A 22,571-nucleotide genomic window follows, 5' to 3' on the forward strand; every position below is an offset into this window, starting at 1 on the left:
CCTCTACAGCTAAGATGCTGAACAACAGCTCGACCTGGAACTTGGCTGCTGTGAGTCGCCGGTGATGGCAGATGGGTTGCCATGGGCTACCATGTGTAGCTTGCAGCCAGCTGTGAGAGGCCATCCAGAAGCCAGCGACTGATCTGCCTTGCCCGGGAAGAGCACAATGATGGTGCCAACTTGGGCCAGTGAAGCAAGGTCCTCCACAACTAGACTGAAGAACAAAAGGATAGCAACTTGCCTGTTCCCCTTCCCCCAATTCCCCAATTCAAAAAAAAAATCTTTGGAAAAAACCCCACAAAAAACTATCACCAGAATTAGTACAGGATAAGTGAATGATAAAATATCATTATGTCATATGGTAGGAAAACATTCAAAACCCACATTAAATGCCAGATTCATAATGTAAAGGCAGGCTCTACTAAGTTTAGGAATCTGTTTTATGAGGAAAAGGTATAGAATAGCACATCAGATGTTCTCCTGCTTTCTGAAGGCTGTATCATGCTGATGAGCACAGGTATGAGGCATGAGGGAGACTAACTTGAGAGAGTTAACTCCAAGCCAGAGAGACTAACCTCAGTGGTTTTGTCAGGGACCTTGGGGAGGTTGCCTGAATATCAGCCTTCTGTGGGTTTTGGATGGTGCTGTGATGAAAGATTTTGCACAAAAATGTGGGGCCCAGTTGTGGCATGAAGTCTCTTGTAGAAGAGAGGCTGGGCAGGAGAATGGCTACTCATTATGACCACTGGTGAGTGTTAAGGACACATTTCTAGAGGACAAGACTGTTTTAGGGTCACCACCATCAACTGCAGCAATATCCTATGTCCTATTGCTATTGGGTTGTCAGAAAAGTCATGATGCATTTTTTCTATGTTTTTCATTGCAAAAATGCTTCATGACTTTTCTGACAACCCAATAGTTTATGACTCATCTTTAGCCAGAAACTCCTCGTTTCAGGACGTTATTGTACTTAGCTGTAGCAGTGGCCATAAATTTTGGTTGAGGTATAAGTAACATACAAATAAGTTACTTTATTTTATTTTCTTTCACACAGTGAGAGCTAACTCAGTGTAGACCTCTGTGAAAATCAAGGCATTTTTTGAATGGTCAGGGAATAAAAAATGGAATATATGTTCATGACCAGACTGATTATTTCCTAGTATTTCAGCTGATGGGAAAGCTCAGTTCATGGGGGTGGTAGAAGATTTGACATCTCTTTGAGGTTCTCAATGGAATGGAATCTCCTAAGTCTTTGTGAAAGAGCAATGCCATCCATCACTGTGCCCTGTCTCTCAACTTCAAATTATCCCTAATAGCATCTAATAAAATCCTGATGCAGATAAGGGTGATGAAGGGTCCAGGAAACCATAGCTTAAAAGGAAGAGATAAAGGCACTGGTGATACTTAAACTATTGGGCTTGGGAGGACACAAGTTAGATCTCTTCCAATTTATGGAGGTTGTTGAGTAACAACAAACTATATATCTTATATATTTTTCAGAAAGAAATGATGATGAAAACACAGCATTTCCTTAAAGCAAGGAAGGTGTTAATCAGCAAATTGCTCTCTTTTCTGAGATTGTTGGGGTAAATGCTCTGGTTGTGCTTTACTGCTTTACAGATGACTTCAAACCTAGTGGCTTTAAACAATAACTGTTTTATCATATCTCATAATTTGTTTGGTCAAGCATTTGGGCAAGGCTTGGCAGAGTGATTCTTTGGCTCTAAGTGGCATTGACTGAGTTCACTTGGTGGTATTCAGCTGGTGGATGGACTGGTCTGGGGGGCTCAAGATGGCTTCATTATCATGCCTAGTGCCTTGGTGGGGGTAGCTGGAAGGCTGAGCTCAGCAACAATGGTTGGCCAGAGCATTACATTAGCTTCTCCAGTATGGAAATCTCAAAGTAGCTGAGCCTTTAGATAGACGCTCAGGATTTCCATGGAGAGGATTTCAAGAAACAAATGAAAGCCACCAGTTTCCCAAGACTGGGCCTGAGAAGAGGTTTATTTCACTGCCTACTCCCACCCCAGCTTAATTTGCCATGATACATGGCTTCTTAGGCCTCTTTAAGTTCTTCATCAACAGTTTATAAATAATTATATTTACTCCTTTTATAAGTTGATGAAGTAAAATTATTTGGAAAAAACACCATATATATTCATCAATATCTATCTATTATCTATCATCTATCTCTCTATTATCTATCATCTATCTACCTACCTGCATATGTATAGTTTTGCATCTGTTGTTATTAAGGTTTGCTTGATATATCCCCCAGAATAACCTTGTGGAAATATAAGTATTTTTACTCCTCTATAGTTATTGAAGCTACAAACACAAACAAGGATATTTTTCAGAAGCATGGAGGCCTAGCACAGGCAGAAACTAGAACTCAGAGACTCTGCTGCTATCTGAGATATATTGCTTACCATTGCTAAAATATGATTTGTAGAGCCACGGTATTATTACACAGTGTATGGTCCCCACTATCAAAAGAGTTGGGGGCTCTAAGGTAGGTATAGTGAATAGGTTTCATTTTGAGTGCCAGCTCCAAATTATTTGGCAGTAGCTGCCTGGAGTACTGTGTTGAGAAGGGCGGTGAGGCCCTATCTGAGCTGCAATTGTTTAGTGATGTCTGCCATGAATATAGGCTCCTACATATTTGCCATATATTTTCCATCTCTGTTTTAAGACCACAAAAGGTGTTCATTATGACAGGTATTCATTATGATAGGTGTTTATTATGATAGGTATTTATGCTGGTTTGTCCACTGGTTCACCCTAATGATTCAAGGGATAATTCATGAGAAAGTTGCTACAGATATTTTGCAGTTCTAGAAGCTGGTTTTTTAAACTAAATATGTAAATATCCTCCTTTAGTGAATGTGGTTAAAATGTAGAGAAAGCAGGTAGAAAAGCTAACTGTGATATCAACACCTGTTAAAGTCATTTTCTTCAAAGGAGAAATGCGTGTCTTCCTAGCCAGGTGGGTTACCTACTGCTAATGAAGGGTGAGTTCTTGAGCAGGTGTGGTTAGTATTAGGTTGTCAGAAAAGTCATGACGCATTTTTGCAATGAAAAACATGGAAAAAATACGTCATGACTTTTCCGACAACCCAATAGTATGTTGTACTGAAAATTCAAACCGTTCACTACTGTGAAGATTCAAATACAATCAGATTAACTTTATTTTAAGCTTTGATTACATTCTAGTTAATAAGGATATACTACATTAAGCCAGTTAAACAGATTAGCAAAGTGCATTTAATTTTAAAATTGAATATTGGAAGGCATGGCAAATGCTGGGAGATTACTTAATAGAGTTAGGTATGATATTGCTATAGGGGACCAGCTATCCTCATGGATTCCTGGTGCTGAAGACTCAGCAAAAGTCTCAAAGGCTTAGAAATGTGGTTTTATAGGCTGGAGAATTCTATTCTGGCTCCCCCCGTCCCAGCTTTCTACCCACTGTTCATTTTTGTTTGTTAAGAATCACAACCTACTGACCTAAATCACACCCTAGGCATATCAATAGGTAATTCTGGCCATAAATCAGCCTTGCGAATAAATACCAGGTGGCCTTGTCTATTGGAACCTTGGACCACAGCACAAATGATGGCAGGTGTCCTTTGTCAAGGGTCTGCAGTAGCACTGGCTATTTGCAAGGTGGAGTCCACATTACCTTGCAGCAACCTGAGTGATGAGCTGTGCTCTCAACATGGGTGATGTGAAGGACAAGAGAGAATTAGTGGCTGCCAATCCTTCCACATATCTGGTCACTAAATCTGCCAGCTTCTCCGCATTTTTCAGCTTATTCTATCTCCAAAAATGGACCTGGGCCCACATCGTGGTGTGAAGATGATCCCAGAGAGACAAGTGAAGTATAACCACTAATTAAAGAGACTAATTCCTCCTGTCCTGAGTCAGCCTCACTGCTTTCTAGTACAGGCATACTTGTGGGGTTTTTTTTTTTAGTAAATTGAAGGCAAGCCCCTTCACCAGGTTATGACTTGCTTTATTGCTATATCCATTTTATTTTGGTGGTCTGGAACCGATCCTGCAATATCTTTGAGGTGTGCCTGTACTGCAGCCCAGAAAGGGTTAAAGTAAGGGCTATTGGTTCCTGCTGATCACGCCATGGTGGGAAACCTCCTTTAAATGTACCATAAAACTACATTATTTAATAGATCTGAGTATTACACCTGCTTCCTTATCTCCTCTTAGGTGATTAAGCTTCTCACAAATGCAATTTATTAATATGGGGCCACATCTTCTCACAAGGTAAATCTGTGAAATTTGGCAGGCAGTCGCTGTGCTGCAGGTGCAAGATGAAAGACCCTAGCTTTGCCAAGAAGACAAATGATGCTGTACTCAATTCCTGGGAAAAATATTCTGACACAGTGGGCAGATACTGCTTCTAAGAAAGGGGAGTAGAATTCTAGGGTCAGAATAATGCGCTTCCCTCACTTTTGGGGGTAACATACCCAGTTACTAGAAGTCTTGTTTTACATGAGGCAGGTATAAAGCAAATCCCCTTGCTAAATAAAGAAAGTCCTCTGACATTTGGAGCTGCAGCCACTTGCGATGATAAATGATGACTTTTACTCTTATGAGCTATGAGAGCTTAATGAGAGCTTAATTAAAGCTAATCCTCAGAATCCTTTGGAAGGTGGAGCAATTAAAAACCAACTTCCACACTGAATAGCCGGGTATGGAAAAGTATGTCTTTGAATACATGGCATCTCCACTCTGGGGCCCTCCCTATCGAGTCCTGTCTGGGTTTTCACACCTAAGTTAAAGCAAGAGCTGACTATTTTTGCATTAGAATTTCCTTAATCAAGACTACAAGAGGCCAAGTGCCCAGGTCTAGCCCAGTCTCCTGTGCATTTACGCAGAAGGTTGTCTTTGAATCTGCAAGTCCAGCTCGCCGTACACATGTCTCAGGGAGTCACTGGTCAGGCTGGCCATCAGCTTCCGACGGCCGGAGACCCAAGGCCGACACACTTCCTCCCACTGCACAGTGGAGTTGGGCCGGATTTCACTGAAGGGTGGAAAAGAGAGGAAAGGTTTTATTTTCTGGAGAGGCAGAGCCAGTTTCCTACCTTGATCAGGAAGCAGTGAGAACTCCTGTTCTCTTTCTCTCAGTTGATGGTGGTTAGAAGACTGGCTGATTCCACCAGTTACAATCCAAATGAGGCCCCTAATGAGGCTCTGCTAGAGCCTTCCAGCGATGATCCCTTGGATCATGGCTCTTTTGACTTGCATGCATCAGCATGTCCTTCAGTATATGTGGTCCATTCAGTGTGCAGTGGAGCTGGGCTGAGCCCCACCAGCCTTGTGTTAACTGAACTCTAGCTTGTCCCCAAGCCTCCACAGTAGCCTCATCAATGTGACTAATCTGCTTCTGCTCATTTTTTGGTGCTCTAACGCCCTCCTGGAACTAGCCTCCTCTCAGAGTCCCCCAGCTGCCTTTGCTGAGTTCTTGGCACTCTAATTAGTTCTTACCAAACCCCGTGGGACAGACCTTGTTCCCAGGCCCAAGATCATAGCCCTGCGTGCTGCCAACTGACTTTGAGTATCTGCATGCTTTGTAATTCATAATCCTGTTTCAATCACCAAATTGGGTCTTCTGCCCATGAACCATTCTGCTGTTTATTTGTTGTGATGTCCTCATCCATCCTGATAATGGGGCTAGCCTTTTGTGGTCCTGGAGTACTCTTCCTTTGAAGCTCATGCTCTAAGGTCTTCCTAAGCTTCATGGCTAAGCCCACTCCAGGGCATAACCAAGGTCAGTCAGGGTTGAGGTGCTTCACATATATCACCCCATTTGGGCCTCAGGAGGAGATTATATTTTATCTATTTGATAGTCCCTTGAGGTAGATACTATTTGACACATTTTAGAGTTAAGAAAAATGGAGGGTTAAACAAGGGAAGCAGATTTTCCAAGATCACAGAACTGTTAATAGGCAGAGATGAGATCTGAACCCAGGTTTATCCGATTCCCAAATCCATGCTCTTTCTACTACTGCCAACTGTATGACATGCTATATCCTATAAAAAAGATGACTTTTGATCACTGTGCTTGCTTTTGGTTTCTCAAGCAAGACAGCTCACCTTTTATTCTGTACTAAAGGCTTCCTGCAGGTATTGTTCATAGAGGATGCCTGGTCTTTGTTCTCTGATTGTCCACGAGGGCACATGCTACGTGGCTTAGCATGGGACCCTGGGCCAGTGATTTTCTCAGAAAGCATCAGGAAATGAATGGAGAGCCCATGGCTGTCTTGAAAAGAGAGAAAAGGGATCTATTTTCATGGGGTTATTGAGGCATAGCATGTGAGAATTGGAAAGGACTTAGAAATCACTTTGTCTGGCTGTCTCATTTTACAGATGAGGAAACTGAGATCCAAAGGGACCTATGGAATCGTCCATGGTCACAGAGCCTGATGGCCCAGATGCTGGAAGGAGATACACTGGGGGACATAATGAGGGTGCTTGTGTTCATGAAGAATATGTTGTGTGGAGAAATTCTGTGGATAGATCCACAGACTGCTGAGTGAGGGGTCAGGGGCTGGAGGAAGGCACTCCCGCTGGCACCATAGAGGGGCCTGAAGACCAAAGGAGCTCGTGGTGACACTATAGCTTCAGACTTGGGGTGGTTGGAGGGGTTGCAAGGAAGGAGCATTGTGAAGAAAAGCCTGGAGTGGTTCAAGGGCCTCAGCCATATGAGCCTCCACTTGCTTGTGGGGGCTGGAGCCATACAGCATCATTTAGGCAGAGCCAAAGTGAGGCAAGAAACACAGGGCCACATACCTGTGCTTGACCTATTCTATGTAAAGGTGGAATCCCAAGATTCCCTCAAATATCGCTAAAACAATATACATTTCAGCTGGCCATGGGTGTGTCCTCTGGGATAAAAAAGCCCCCAAATCCTAGAAATCCAGACACTAAATAAGAAATTCCTTTCTCTCCTGTATGTGTGGCCAGTGAATTGGGACAGGCATCGGAGGCCTTGGGGACTGCTCTCCTTGGGCTGCTTCAGACATTGACTTGGACACTAATAGTCTCAACGTCTCAATTTTGTATTTGCTAATGCTTTTCCTAATTTTTGTTCTTTTTTTTGTTTTTATATATATATAAATGATTAATTGTGGTTATATAAATTATTTGACTCAGTTCTATAAAAGCCAAACTATGTGAAAAGTACACACACATAACCTGTATATGTATTTTTCAAACTCAATAAATTGATTTTATTACTTAAAGTATGAAAATCACTGACCTTACCATGGGTTGTCTCACCTGTAAAAAGCAGACACTATGGGATATTGAGGAGGGTATGGGGAGGGGAGGGTGAGTATACATTTGTACTATGCTTAGAACTATGGCAAGATATGGTAAGTGCCAAGTGTCAGATATGTGTTGTTGTTATTGTTATTATCACTTTTATTATTGCCACCATTTTTGTGGTTATTGTTTGCTCTATCTGAATGTTCTACAAAATAATTTAGGAAAGCAAGTTCCTCCTGCCTGGAAGCTGTTCTCCATCCTTAATTTACAGTGACTAATTCAATATGAATATAGAATTTGAGATATTTATTTCTCAATAACTGTGCTATTTTACTCTGATCCATCCATTTTCTCTTCTCTGGATTCTGCAAGAGATCAATCAGAAACACTTTGCAAAATAGTCATCCTGATTAAGGATCTGGCCTGGGGCCATGTAATGCAGGTAACTACCTGAAACAGAAACTATAATACCCGAGCTTCACTTCGTTATTTGCACTCACTCCTAAACTCATCCACATAATAATATTCATATCTGTATCTCATACCTGTATACGTGTACACTCATCATGTATGAGTATAATACAAATATACTCATACATGAAGATACACATGCATGTCTAAGTAGGCATTTTCCCAAAGATAAATACATACAGAAGAAGGAAATACATTCTTTACCCATCTTGGTAAGTGGAGTAATACTGGAATAACCCTATTTGCCTGGGGATAGATGTTATGATAAATGATTCTCAGTAATATGCTGAGCCATCAGGATATGCTGGTCATTTATCATCTTGAACACATACAGGCAAATGGGATTATTATTATTACAATAAACTGCAACTATCTATGGTTTGTCCTCTGTGTGTCTAGCCCTCAGCTTTTGTCCTACTTGAAAAACTCAAAATTTAAACGAAAATCACAAAGTCGGAGAACTTTTCGCTTGAAATAACTCCCTGAATATGGCATTTTTTAAAGAGAAAAATGAATCTGGAAGATGAATTATTTGATGTTCTTGGAGTATCAAGTGCAGAAACTTGAAAGCTGAGAGTCTGTGGGAGCAGCATCTTTGAGCGTCTGAGACAGGTGGGAGGAGTGGGGGAAGGGCAAGAAGGTAAGCCATCTCGGAGTAGAGTTGGCTTGTATCCTGACCAAGGAACGAGACACGGCACCCACTGCCTTCCTTGTCCCCAGTTTAACTTCCTGCTCACCAGCTCCTGCTTCCAGGACTGGCAGGGGTGTAGGTGAACAGGAGGGGTGGTCACTTTCTCGACTATTCAAGATGTGTATCCTAGAAAGAAATACAGCCTTGTGAAGGATTCTGGTTCTACAGAATTGACCTTTTTAAGGGTCCAAGTTATTATATGGATCTGCCACTCCTAGATCAGATCTTGGGAGCAGAGGGTATACTGGAATGTTTCTAATTATTATATCTGGCAATATGGCTGTGGGCACTGGCTGGCTCAGGTTTTGGTTGTGAAGGTGTGTGTGCTGGAGTCAGGAGGAAACGGAGAAAGTAGTGCCCTCTCCAACCCTCCCAAGCCCACCCTGGATAATAGATATTTTCTATGTCAAGTTCGTTCCAATTTTTGATAGTCTCTAAAAAATAAAACTTCCCTTACTTTGGAGAGATCCACCCCTGGATCTAAATTCCCATGAGAGTCTGAGGACCTGGCATTCTATCTGTTACCCATCTTCCATATACCAATATGTTGAAGTAACTGCTAATAATACCTTAACGCAGAGTATGGGTGGGACATTTGACTAGTATTCATGCAGGGATTGGCCTCTTTCATCCTTTCATTCTCATTAACAATAAACAATGCACCTAGACACTCAACCTCCTTTGAGCCCTATACCTCCGAAATGGTGGGTCAGTTTACTGTGTGAGAATTAATCTTTCTTCTAACACAGACAGTGTTTCTTTTCATGCATTGGCTTTTGATCAAGGTGGCATTCTTGGCACAGCCAAGATGTAAAGGTAGCAGGAGATTCCAGTACCCTCAGATGATGCTTGTGGGGTTACTGTTTGAAAAGGAAAAATTGGATACAGCAGGGGGCTGTTTTCAAGAAGAAACATGTTTCACTTTGCCTGAGCGATTCTTGCATCTGATTTGAGTGGGAAGGTGAGAGAATGGGTGAGTGAGACTATCGTTTCTGACGAAAGCAGGACTATTGCTGCTGACCTCTCCCTCTAGCTGGGGTTGATTTCTAATTTAATTCTTTTATTTCCCTCTGCAACTTTCCTATTAGCACAGGAAGGTTGTTATGTTCTATACTTCCACTTTTTTTTTAAAGCACTCAAATTATTTTCTCTTATTGCATCCACCAGCATCAAGCATCTCTTAGAAGCTGTGAGTACTATAATGTGAAAGAAATGCAGAGAGGCCTTACTGGGCAAATTGGTTTTAAAAGGCGCCCCGGAAGGGCTGCAGGAAGCCTTGCACTCATCCCACAGATTACAGAGCAGGGTAGCTTCTGTAGAGGACATCGGGGAAATTCCTAACATGTCTGGTCATCAGGCAGCTTCCTAAGCCCTCCACCTCCCTTTCTATGCCTTAGAAGGTCACCCCACAGGAAATTTGCTAGATTGATTGATGCTGACAGGGACTTATTTGTGGTAGAATGAAAGTAATAAACCTCAGGATTGGGCTTCATTGTGGGTGTCACAGCCTAAGAGGAGCACAGACAAACTAGAGTATATGGAAGAGAGAGGGAGCTAAACCATATTAGAGGTGAGAGGAATAAAGTCTGGGTAGGTGTAGAGAAGGCTCAGGGAAGATGTGACAGTTGTTTGCAAACATTTGCAAGCCATCAGATGGAAGAGAGATGGGCCTTATTCTGTGTATAGGTCTAGAGCACAGAATTGGTAGGATCAAAGGGTAGAATTGTTTTCAAATAATCAGAGCTACTTGACCTTTGAGTGGTCTGTCTTGTTGAGTGACTGTCTTTGTCAGGAGCAGACACAGAAGCTGAGAACTGTATGGCACAATCTGATGGTGCCAGGTGTGAAAGATGCAGAGTTTCATTCATGTTATTACAGAGCCAGGGGTAGTCATTGGTCTCCGGACTAGGGGACTAAGCACAGAACTCTTCAGGCTTACCTTTATTCTACTGAAAAAACAGTTCTAGAGAGTGCTTGGGTTGGAGAAATCTGGGAGGTAAGAGTTGGAAAGAAAGGATCCATGGAAAAGGACATTTTCACCATAATATCTGACACATAGCAGCTACTCAATAAGTATTAGAAGAATTGATACACGGGGAAGTAGCATGGCAAAATGCTTGAGACTTGGGTTGTGGACTCAGTCACTCTTGAGACTGAATCTTGGTGCTGCTCTTAGAAGCTGTGCGCTTTGGGGAAACCAGTAGACCTCTCAAAGGCTCAACTTCCTTTGCTACTGAAGGGAAATAATAACAGTACCCACCACATTTGGGTGGCTTTAAGGGTGAAATGATGGAAGTGCCAGTTAAACCAACCCTATTTTTACCCTTTGCCCCACAGTCATGCCAACAAAGAGGTTCCAGTTTCTGAGACATTTTCACTGGGGACTAAATGTAAGTTTGGAAAAGACAGAGAGCAATTACCTTCCCACAGCTCCCAGCACCTTCCCACAGCCCCCCACCCCAGCACATACCGGAACATCTTCCTCGTTGGCTTTATCACTCCAGGACCATCCAGGCGTATCCAAACGTTTTGCAGAGTTTCCTTCAAAGGATTGGTGAACTCAACTGTCACAACCATGTCAGAACCAACCATCTTACTGCCACGGACCTAAGAAATGAATTGGGGCAAAATGCAGCTCATTAGCAGCACATAAAACCTCTCTCTGCTCTCCTGTGTCCTTAACTACCTTCACTTTTGCTTCTGTTTCACAGTATAATTATTTTTTGGCAATGATACCAGTGCGATGAGGATAGCTTATTGCTTTGACGGGGGATACCTATTGAGAAAAAGATGGAAGCTTACTAATTAGAATCACACTCTCTTCCTCATTATAAAAACCACCCTAATTAGAGCTCAGGTTAATAGCCTGGCTACTGGCTGCTCTTTGTCAGCAGGAAGTGGAAGTACATTTGGTGTAGCAAGAGATTTCCATGGTACCGGCGGCCAGGCGAACTCTGCTTCTGGATAGGGCTAAGTTTCCCGCCAGGACATGGGGGATTCCTGAGTTCAGGAGGAAAAATGTGCTCCCGGGGCCTGTGCCTTAGAAACACAGTGAAGAAATGTGTCCAAAGAGGGAGTCTGCATTGTTGAACTTGAAGACGAGGAGGCTGGACACTAAAATAGACAAGAGACCTCCTCTTCGGCTACGACGTCTGAGTCCAGGAGGGTGTGAGGCAATTTGCTGATGAGTATATTCATCACAAACCTCAAAAGTATTAGGTATCTGGCAGGAGACGCCAGGGTGAGACACCAGCTTCAACGCTTACTAGCAGTAAGGCCACTTGGGTGACTTACTCAACCTTTCTGAGACTCAGTTTCGTTTCCTTGTCTTTGAAACTTACTGACATTTCTAGGGGGTGCTCTATGTAGAATGCTGTTATTAGCAGTAGTTCTTATGCTGTGTTTACTCTGTGCCAGCACTGCGCCACACGCTGGAACTATATGCTTCCCCAACACCCATACCACGTGCTGGAAAATGGCCAGGTGACTGTAGCATTTGGTTGTTTGTTTAGGGCCTATGTGTCCCAAGTAGATGGATCTGTATAAACTCCAAGTAGCTTGGGAACAAGATAATAATAAAAGTTCTTCCTCGTAACAAAGGGATAGAATGAGATAATATGTATAAGCAGCTAGCACACTGCATGGCACCTGCCAAGTATTAATACATTATAGCCCATACTTTTAAAGTAGCAATGCTTAGGGTAGTTGGTTTCATTCACCTTATATTTTGGCCCATTTTCTACTCCAAATTCTATCCAGTGCTCAGGAAATATTTGTTAAATTAGGTTGACTGCTTAAAAAAGGAATTTAATGGTTCTTTGAGCTTTCTATATAACAACCCAGACATTATAATACCTTATTTCTTTAAGCAGTGTATAGTATAGGAAAACTCATGTGGAATGAGCCTTTCTTATGAATAGAGGGGAGTGGGGAGGACACTGCCTGGAGAAGAAGACTCTCACTGACTCTACCATCGAGAATAAAACGTTATGACTTTATTCTTTAAGGTGTGGGTTGTGACTAACTCTAGATCTATGGGATTCTTAAAATCTGTAAGGAAAATGAAAATTGTGGCCAATTCCCCATGTTTATTACATTCAAATGCCAATCTCCTGATGTGGGATATATGGAGAGTGGGTTCAGAGGAAGCGGGATGAAGCAGATGCTGATCACAATGGTGACTATAGCAGATGTCACCTAAAGAGCATGGATTGTGTGCCAAGCATGTGTTCAGCACTTTAGCCAGTGGTCCTCAGCCCAGCACGCACAATAGAATCAGCTGGGGAACTTCAAAATTGCAGAGGTCTAGGCCAACCCCAAAGAATTACATTAGAATCTCAGGTGTGGAGCCTATAATATGTCTATTTTAAGTACCCCTGTTGATTTCTAAGGATCAACTCAGTAAACTCCCCTCCTCTCCTCCAGTTGAAAACCACTGATCCAGACAAAACATTTGGAAGACAGACTTAGGTTTTCACTTTCTTCCCAGATATCCTGACTCTATCATAGATGTTGGAGGTATAGAAGTGCAATATGAGAATACTTTACATGATACCCTGGGTTTAATTCTCAAGTGTATCCAAAATATTTTTCCTAAGTTGAAAAAAAAATTTCAGAATACTTTTGGATTTTTTAAAAGTACAAGATAAAGGTAACAGTTACAAAAACTTTCTAACTTGGAGAAAGTGGGGCTGCTTCAGACACACTAATGATAAAAGTATTTGCTCTAATCAGTTTAATTTTGTGGGGAAAATATTTTGGAGCCATCTGCCTTCTTCATGGCATGCTTTTGCAAGTATGGGCACAAGCCCTTACAAGAAATCTGATAATAGCTACTGACCCTTCCTCCACATTGACATATATACACAGCAAAAAATATGAGCCATACACAGCTCGCATGTAGTTGCAGGGGATACATTACAGACCCATGTCATCTATCCGTGGCCCTCTGGGGACCAGGGGCTCCAGGTTGAGAATCATTTCCATACTGGTAGGCTAGCTCTACAAGAAGATCCCTGTGCTGTGGAAAGCCAAGTGCACCCTCCCAGGTCACTGATGAAAGCGCTAGGGGAAATTAGGTATTTGAAAAGTTGGCCTATGTGTATGGGCCCTCATGTGTAGGTTTTAGATCTGATTTGATTAGAAGATTAAGTCTTCTCAGATAATATCACATGTCATGCTTAATCAGTTTGCTTCCAGAGATTATCTCTATAATTACCTGCTGGCATGGGTATATAAATACTGCCCAGCCTTCCCTGATGCTGCAGCAGGGAGGAGGCTGCAGACGGGTGGGGAACTGAAAGAAGAGGGCTCTTTCAGATTGTATAGTGTTTCTTTTGCAATTAACAAAGACTCAGTGTCACTTTTCTGATATTTGTCTCTTGTACCCAAATTTAAACTTCCTTTGCCTGACTGCTGAGATGATAATGAGGCTTAGAGCTCAAACAAAACCAAATATAAAAGCCTGCCCAACATTTAACATCATGATTTTCTGCTTAGAAACTTAAGTGGAGATGTTTTCCTCCATTCTTTTAAGGAAAATGGAGTGTACACATAGTGTTTCCATATCACGCATTGATTTGAGTGATGTGCCATGCTATGATCTGTGAAATGCTGAAAATGATGACTATTGTGGGAAAAAGGTCTGTTCAAATCTAATTTTTTAGGGCATCTGCACTGCTTTTCTTCAATGCTGTAAAAATAATTCCATATCAACATAATTATACATCTGATTTTCTTGCTCTCATAAAACATTAAGTAAAGGGAGCCTTTAGCAATCCTGAGATGGTTAGATCAAGAAGAAACTTTTATGTGTAGTTACTTTAGAGAAGAGTAGCTATTATTCAGACCAGAGTAGAGGAGAAGGCATGTATCATTCATGGTGACATTAAGTTATTTTCCACGTTTGATCCCCTGATTTAAAAAAAAATTTCCATTTAAAATGTCTGTTTTAAAAAATTGACAAAATATGATGCTCTTTAAAGTTAAACATCATTCACCAATATTGACATACTGAGTTCTTGTCTTCTATGCTAATTCATGATAATAAGCAACTATTCTAATTCTTTGGTAAACAAGAAAGTTTTTCTCTCTCTCTCACTTTTGGGAAGAAATTACTTTTTGGAAAATCACAGGATTTCTTCCATGGAGTATATGCTTTACAATATACATAACTATATTCAAAATAGAAACTGAAACAAAGGAAAAAGTTTGAAAAAGAATGAATTTAGTTGGCAATATGATTCATATTATTCATCACATAGCCCTTACTTGCTGTGCTTTCAATAATGTATTACAGGTATTACTGGAAGATGACTTGTTTCCTCCTCCTCAGCCTATGATCACTGCTGATAATAAGCAATTGCTTGCTTGCAAACTGTTCACCAGCACCAGCACCACCATTGCTATTAGCTAACACACTTAGGCTGGCGTTTACTAAACAATGCTAATGGCTTAAGATAGTCAGGCAGTGTTCTAAGTCTGCACTATCCAATGTGGTAGCCACTAGTCACATGTAGTTATTGAAATTAATTAAATTGAAAATTCAGTTCCTTAGTTGCACTAGCCACATTTCAAGTACTTAATAACTACATGTGGGTTGTGGCTATCATTTTGGACAGCACAGATTTAGAATGTTTCCATAATCATAGAAAGTTCTATTGAACAATGCTGTTAATTGATTTATATACATTTACTCATTTAATTCTCACAACCATATAAGGTAAATACTATTTTACAGATTAGGAAATGGGCACAGAGAAGATAAATAACTTGTTCAAGTTCACACAGGTAGTAAGTAGGGAAAGTGAGACTTGAATGCTGACAGCCTGGTGCCAGAGTCATTGCTTAACCATACCCCTAGACTGACTCTGATTAGTATTAATAATAATAGTAACTTACAGATCAGAAGATTCAAATATGGCAGAATAAGTAAATGTGCTTGCCACCTCCCATGACCACATTAAAATTACAACTAAATTATAGAACAATCAACCACCAAGAACCATCTGAAGGCTAGTTGAACAGAACTCCTATAACTAAGGATATAAAGAAGAGGCCATGTACAGACTGGTAGGAGGGGCAGAGACACAAAACAGGCTGGCTCCACACTCACAGGTAATGGTTCAGCATTTGAATAGTTGTTATCTCAGCAGTGGAGGTCCCCCCTGAGGAGTGAGTGGTACCAGCCCCACACTGAGTTCCTCATCCCAGGGGTCCAGTGCCAGTGCTGGGAATAGGAGTCCCCACAACCCCTGGCTATGAAAATCAGCAAGTATTCTGCCCATTCAGGTAAGATCGAAGGTGGCTGGAAACACAGACATCCTCTTAAAAGTCCTGTGCACAGATTCATTCTCTTGCAGTTACTCACCCTGGGCTCCAGTGAAGGGGCAGAAACTTGAGAGGTGCCAGAGACATACAAGGTAGAACTAAGTTGTGTGAGTTTGGGGTGAGGGCTAGAGCAACAGCCTCGATTATCCCTGTGTGGAGCCCACCTCATGTGTATCCTACAGTCAGGTACCACCTTTCCTGTGTTGAGCCCTCTCCCACATGGCCAAATCCGAAACTGCATTGGCCTGATGAACTCTGTACACCCCACCTCGGTGACTCGCTGGGACCCTCCCTTCCCTCCCCCAACCAACATGCACAACATCGCTGGAGACACTCTCAGCACCTGGGCAACCGGCCCCGCCCAGTACACTGCAGGGGGCTCTTCCAGCAACAAACAACCCAAAGTGGCCTGTGCAGCCACCTGGGACTCAGGTGGTGGGCAGTCAGCCCCAACTTGCATTATAGCCTTTCTGAGAAAACTCTTGAGGATTTGCAGGCCCAAGGTAAACAGTGGCTGGTCTCAGTGTTCTCTGAGCATTTTGCAGAGTGGACACAGTTTTGGCACAGGAACTGAATCTGCATTGACCTTGTAAACATCTCCCCTCCCACCATCCCCCATCCCCACAGTGATTCCCTGGGACCCTACCCTGCCCAACTCGCAGAACTACTGGAGACACTTTCTGTACCAGGGCAACCAGCCTGGACACTTGTGCCTAAGGAGGCTCTTTTAGCTGCTGAGCCTTATGTGCAGCTGACAGGCCTGATACTAGTGACAACCAACCTTGGTTCTCAGTGGGGCCACACCCACATGTCTCCAGGCCAGGCACAGGCAGCGACTAATTGCATATAGCTTTGTAGCTCCAGGTAACCATGGGCAGGTCACAGGCAATGGCTGAACTTGGCCTGCATGTGAGCCCCTCTCAGGAGGCACAAAGCAACACACCTGGAGGCCAGCTTCAGACCACAACAGAAGACCACCTGATTAGCCCCACAAGCAGCACACCCAAAGGGTGGTCTCAAAACCCACAGGAGCCACTGGGGCAAAAGAGCCTCTGAGGAGTCAACCCCCACACAGCAGCTATATGCTGTGTGCATGGCCAATCCTCACAGCCATCAGTCCCACTCACTAATGTGCCACAAGCAATCAAGGCTCAACTACAACAAAAGGGCACACACATCCCATACAAGGGACACTCATGGAGCACACACAGTGCAGGTGATCAGGGAGAGTGTGCCACTGGGTCACACAGGACACCTTCTCCATAAGGCCACCCAGCAAAAACTGAGAGACATAGGAGATCTACCTAATACAGAGAAATGAACACAGAGAGGCAGACAAAATAAGGAAACAAGGAAACATGTCCCAAATAAAAGAACAAGGGAAAACTCCAGAAAAAATAACTAATGAAATGGAAGTAACCAACCTACCAGCTACAGAGTTTAAAATACCGGTTATAAGAATGCTTAAGGAACTTAGTGAGAGCTTCAACAAAGCAGTAGTAAGCATAAAGAAGGACATAGAAACTCTAATAAAGAGCCAATCAGAAATAAAGAACACAATAAGTGAAATTAAGAATATACTGGAAGGAATCAGCAGCAGATAAGATTAATTGAGTCAGCGATTTAGAAGACAAGGTAGCAAAAGACACCCAATCACAATGACAAAAAGAAAAAGAATTTTTAAAAAAAGAAGATAGTTTAAGGGGCATCTGGGACAACATCAATTGTAACAACATTCACATCACAGGATACTAGAAGGAGAAGAAAGTGAGCAAGGGGTTGAGAATCTATTTGAAGAAATAATGACTGAAAACTTTCCTAACCTGGCAAAGGAAATAGACATCCAAGGCCAGGATTTGGAGAATCCCAAACAAGATGAACCCAAAGAGACCCACTCCAAGACACACCATAATTAAAATGGCAAAGGTTAAGGACAAAGAGAATCCTAAAAGCAACAAAGAAAGACAACTAGTTACTTACAAGGGAGCTCCCATAAAAATGTCAGCTGATTTCTCAACTGAAACTTTTCAGGCCATGGGGAGATTGGCATGAATTATTTAAAGTGATGAAATGCATGGACCTACAATCAAGACTACTCTACCCAGCAAGACTGTCATTTAAAATTGAAAGAGATAAAGAGCTTCCCAGGCAAGAAAAGCTAAAGAAATGCATTACCACCAAACCAGTATTACAAGAAATGTTAAAGGGACTTTTTAAAAAAAGAAGGTAGAAAACAAAACAAAACAAAAGAATGTAAATATGAATAATAAAATGGCAATAACTAGGAAGCTATCAATAATCACTTTAAATGTAAATAGATTAAATGCTGCAATCAAAAGACATAGAGTTGGTGTCAGATGGATACTAGATTTATCGGGGTGATAGATGGGAGGGGGTTTGGGGGCGGAGTGAAAAAGGTGAAGGGATTAAGATGTACAAACTGATAGTTATAAATTAGTCATGGGGACGTAAAGTAAAGCATAGAGACTATAGTCAATAATATGATAATAATTATGTATATAATATGATAATAATTATGTATAGTGCCACGTGGGTACTAGACTAGTCAGGGGCATCACTTTTTATTATATAAATTCCTAACCACTATGCTGTACACCTGAAATTAATATAATACTGAATGTCAAAATAAATAAATAAATACACAAATAAATAAATAAATAGAAAGAAAAAAAATCCAAACTAAAAATAAACAAAAAAAGACATAGGGTAGCTAAATGGATAAGAAACAGAGACCCATACATATGCTGTCTAGAAGAGAAACTCCTCAGATTGAAAGACACACACAGACTGAAAGTAAAAGGGTGGAAAAAGATATTTCATTCAAATGGAACAAAATATATACTGGGGTAACAATAGTTATATCAAAGAAAATAGATTTTAAAACAAAGACTATAATAAGAGACAAAGAAGACCATTACATCATCATAAAGGGATCAACCCAACAAGAAGATATAACCCTAGTAAACATATGCACCCAACATAGAAGCATCTAAATATATAAAGCAAATACTAACCAACATAAAAGGAGAGATCAACAGTAATATAGTCATAGTAGAGGATGTTGACACCCCACTGACACCAATGGACAGATCTTACAAACAGAAAATCAACAAGGAAACAGCAGACTTAAATGACACACTAGATCAGATGGATTTAATTGATATTTTTAGAGCATTCTATCTCAAAGTAGAAGGATACACATTCATTTCAAGTGCATATGGAACATTTTCCAAGATAGACCACATGTTAGGCCACAAAAGAAGTCTCAATGAATTCAAGAAGATTGGAATCATATGAAGCATCTCCAACCATAATTATATGAAACTAGAAATAAATAACAGAACAACAAAAACCCTAAAAAACACACAAATGCATGGAAGCTAAATAACATGCTACTAAACAATGAATAGGTTAAAATGAGACCAAGAAATCAAAAGATGTTTTGGACAAAGGAAAGTGAATGAAAAACAACAACCCCAAATCTATGGGACACTGTGAAAGCAGTCATAGAAGGGAAATTCATAACAATACAGATTTACCTCAAGAGACAAATATTTCAACTGAACAATCTAACTTTACACTTAAAGGAACTAGAAAAGGAATAGCAAACAAAGCCCAAAGTGAGTAGGAGGAAGTAAATAATAAAGCTCAGAATGCAAATAACAAAATAGAGTCTAAAAAAAACCAATACAAGAGATGAAAAAATTTGATAAACCTTTAACCAGACTCATCAAGAAAAAGAGAGGACCCAAACAAATAAAATCAGAAATTAAAGAGGAGAAGTGACAATGAACACCACAGAAATACAAAAACATTATAAAAAATACTACATGCAATTATATGCCAACAAATTGGAAATCTGGAAGAAGTGAATAAATTCCAAGAAGCATACACTCTTCCAGGGCTGAAATCAAGAGAAACAGAAAATCTGAACCAAATGTTTATTGCTAATAAAATTGAATCAGTAATAAAAAAACTCCAACAAACTAAAGTGCTAAACCAGGTGGTTTCACAGGTGAATTTTAGCAAATATTCGAAGAAGAATTAACACCCATTCTTTTCCAACTGTTCAAAAAGTTGAACAGGAGGGAAAGCTCCCAAGCTCAGTCTACAAGACCACCATTACCCTGATTCCAAAATCAAAGACATTAGAAAAAAAAGAAAACTATAGGCTGATATCCCGATGAACATAGATGCAAAATCCTCAACAAAATATTGGCAAATTGAATCCAGCAATACATTTAAAACCATGATCAAATGGGATTTATTCCTGGGATGCAAGTTTGATTCAATATATAGAAATCAATTAATGTGGTACACCACAAACAAAATGAAAGGTAAAAATCATATGATCATAACATTAGGTGCAGGAAAAGCATTTGACAAAATCCAGCATCCGTTTATAATAAAACCTCAGCAAAGTGAGAATAGAGGGAATATATTTCAACGTAATAAAGGTCCTATATGACAGACTCACAGCTAACATCATACTTAATGGGGAAAAGCTAAAACATTTCCTTAAGATTAGGAACACGACAAGGATGTCCATTTTCACCACTTTAATTCAACATGGCATTGGAAATTTTAGCCACAGCAGTCAGACAAAAAGAAAAAAAAAAGAAAAGAGAAAAGAAATAAAAGACATCAAAATTGGAAAGGAAGAAATAAAACTGTCAATATTTTCAAATGACATGATACTATATACAGAGAACCCTAAAGGTTTCATCAAAAAGCCTTTAGAACTGATAAATGAATTTAGTGAAGTAGCAGGATAGAAAATTAATATTCAGAAATTGGTTGCATTTCATACACCAGTAATGAACTATCAGAAAGAGAAATTAAGACATCAATCCTATTTACAATTGCATAAAAAATTAAAACACCTAGGAATAAATTTAACCAAGGAGATAAAAGACCTTTACTCAGAAAAGTGTAAGACATTGAAGAAATTGAAAAAGATACAAATAAATGGAATCATATACCATGCTTATGGATAGGAAAATTAACATAGTTAAAATGTCCATACTACCCAAGGCAATCTATAGATTTAATGCAATGCCTATCAAAATACCAATGGCATTTTTCACAGCACTAGAACAAATCATCATAAAATTTATATGGAACCATAGAAGACCTCAAATAGCCATAGGAATCTTGAGAAAGAACAACAAAGTTGGAGGTATCATACTACCTGATATCAAATTATACTACAAAGCCATAGTAATCAAAACAGCATGGTATTGGCATAAAAACAGACACATAGATCAATGGAACAGAATAGAGACCTCAGAAATAAAACCATGCCTATAGGACCATTTAATCTATGACAAAGGAGGCAAGAATATAAAATGGGGTAAAGATAGTCCATTTAATATATGGTCCTGGGAAAACTGGACAGATCCATGTAAACAAATGCAACTGGACCACCTCCTTAAACCATATACAAGAATAAACTCAAAATGGGTTAAAGACCTGGGCCCATAACACTCCTAGAGAAAAACATAGGCAGTAAACTCTCTGTCAATGCCCTTAGAAATATTTTTTTTTCTGATACATCTACTCAGGCAAGGAAAACAAAAGAAAAAATAACTGGGACTGCATCAAACTAAAAAAGTTTTTGCACAGCAAAGGAAACCATCAACAAAATGAAAAGACAGCCTACTGAGTGGAAAAAGATATTTGTCCATGATACATCTTAGGCTTAATGTCCAAAATTTATAGAGAACTCATACAATTTATCAGCAAAAAAACCAAACAATCCAATTAACACATTAAGCGCCATGTCAGTCACCGGTGACTGACACTATACTTTCTGTTCGGACCACGTCTGTCACCAGTGACTGACGATATACAATTTAAAAAATTATATTCTTTGGGCCAGCCGAGTGGCTCATTGGTTAAGAACTGGCTTGGGATGCCAGAGGGCCCCGGTTTGGATCCCACATATGAGGGCCAGTGACACTGCCTTCTACAGCTAAGATGCTGAACAACAGCTCAACCTGGAGCTGGGCTGCCATGGGTCGCCGGTGACAGTGTAGGCTGCAGTCCCTGCTGCAGTGGGTTGCTATGGGCTACCGTGTGTAGCGGGAGCCAGCGGGAGCCACCAGCAGCCTCCATGAGCAGCCGTCCAGAAGCCGGCAACTGATCTGCCTCACCTGGGAAGAGCGCAATGATGGTGCCAACTTGGGCCAGTGAAGCAACATCCTCCACAACTAGCCTGAAGAAAAAAACGACAGCAACATGTCTGTTCCCCTTTCCCCGATTCCCCAGCGCTGTTCCCCTCCCCCAATTCCCCAATAAAAATCTTAAAAAAAATTATATTCTTCTATTAGGAAAACTAATTTCACTTGAATCGGTTTTACATGTTTCTTCTACTGACATTGTCACTGTTGTGGGTAAAGAAAAAATTTTTAAACTGCACTGGAACACGAACCACACACAACTGACTGAAGAGAAAGTGTATGGGTGAAATCAGATATCGCGGGCTAAATGGAAAGGAAGACAAAACAGGTTTGGCGCTTAATGTGTTAAAAAATGGCCAGAGATACGTGGGTGTACCTGAGAAAGGGCAACATCAAAGGTTCTCGTGATGGAGAAGTTCTATATCTTGAATGTGTTGATGTCAATATCCTGGCTGTGATACTGTACTAGAGTTTTGCAGGATGTTACCATTGGGAGAAATGGGAATGGATATATGAAATCTCTCTCTATTATTTCTTACAACTGCATGTGTATCCACAATTATCTCAAAATAAAGTTTTTAATCTTTAAA

General features: G+C 40.7%; 1 protein-coding gene across 2 annotated transcripts in view; it reads right to left on the reverse strand.

Moving 5' to 3' along the window:
* Nucleotides 1–3,164: 3,164 nt before the first annotated feature.
* Nucleotides 3,165–22,571, reverse strand: part of F13A1 (coagulation factor XIII A chain) — a 203,518-nt gene continuing 184,111 nt past the window's right edge. For both annotated transcript variants that reach the window (XM_019624776.1, XM_019624777.1), the window contains 2 exons: nt 10,920–11,056; nt 3,165–5,041 (listed from right to left, as the gene is read on the reverse strand). In XM_019624776.1, the coding sequence (XP_019480321.1) occupies nt 4,888–5,041; nt 10,920–11,056 (291 nt within the window). In that variant the 3' untranslated portion in view covers nt 3,165–4,887. The remainder of the gene's footprint in view (nt 5,042–10,919; nt 11,057–22,571) is intronic.

The sequence above is a fragment of the Hipposideros armiger genome, unplaced genomic scaffold (genome assembly GCF_001890085.2).
Source record: "Hipposideros armiger isolate ML-2016 unplaced genomic scaffold, ASM189008v1 scaffold_607, whole genome shotgun sequence".
Taxonomy (NCBI): domain Eukaryota; kingdom Metazoa; phylum Chordata; class Mammalia; order Chiroptera; family Hipposideridae; genus Hipposideros; species Hipposideros armiger.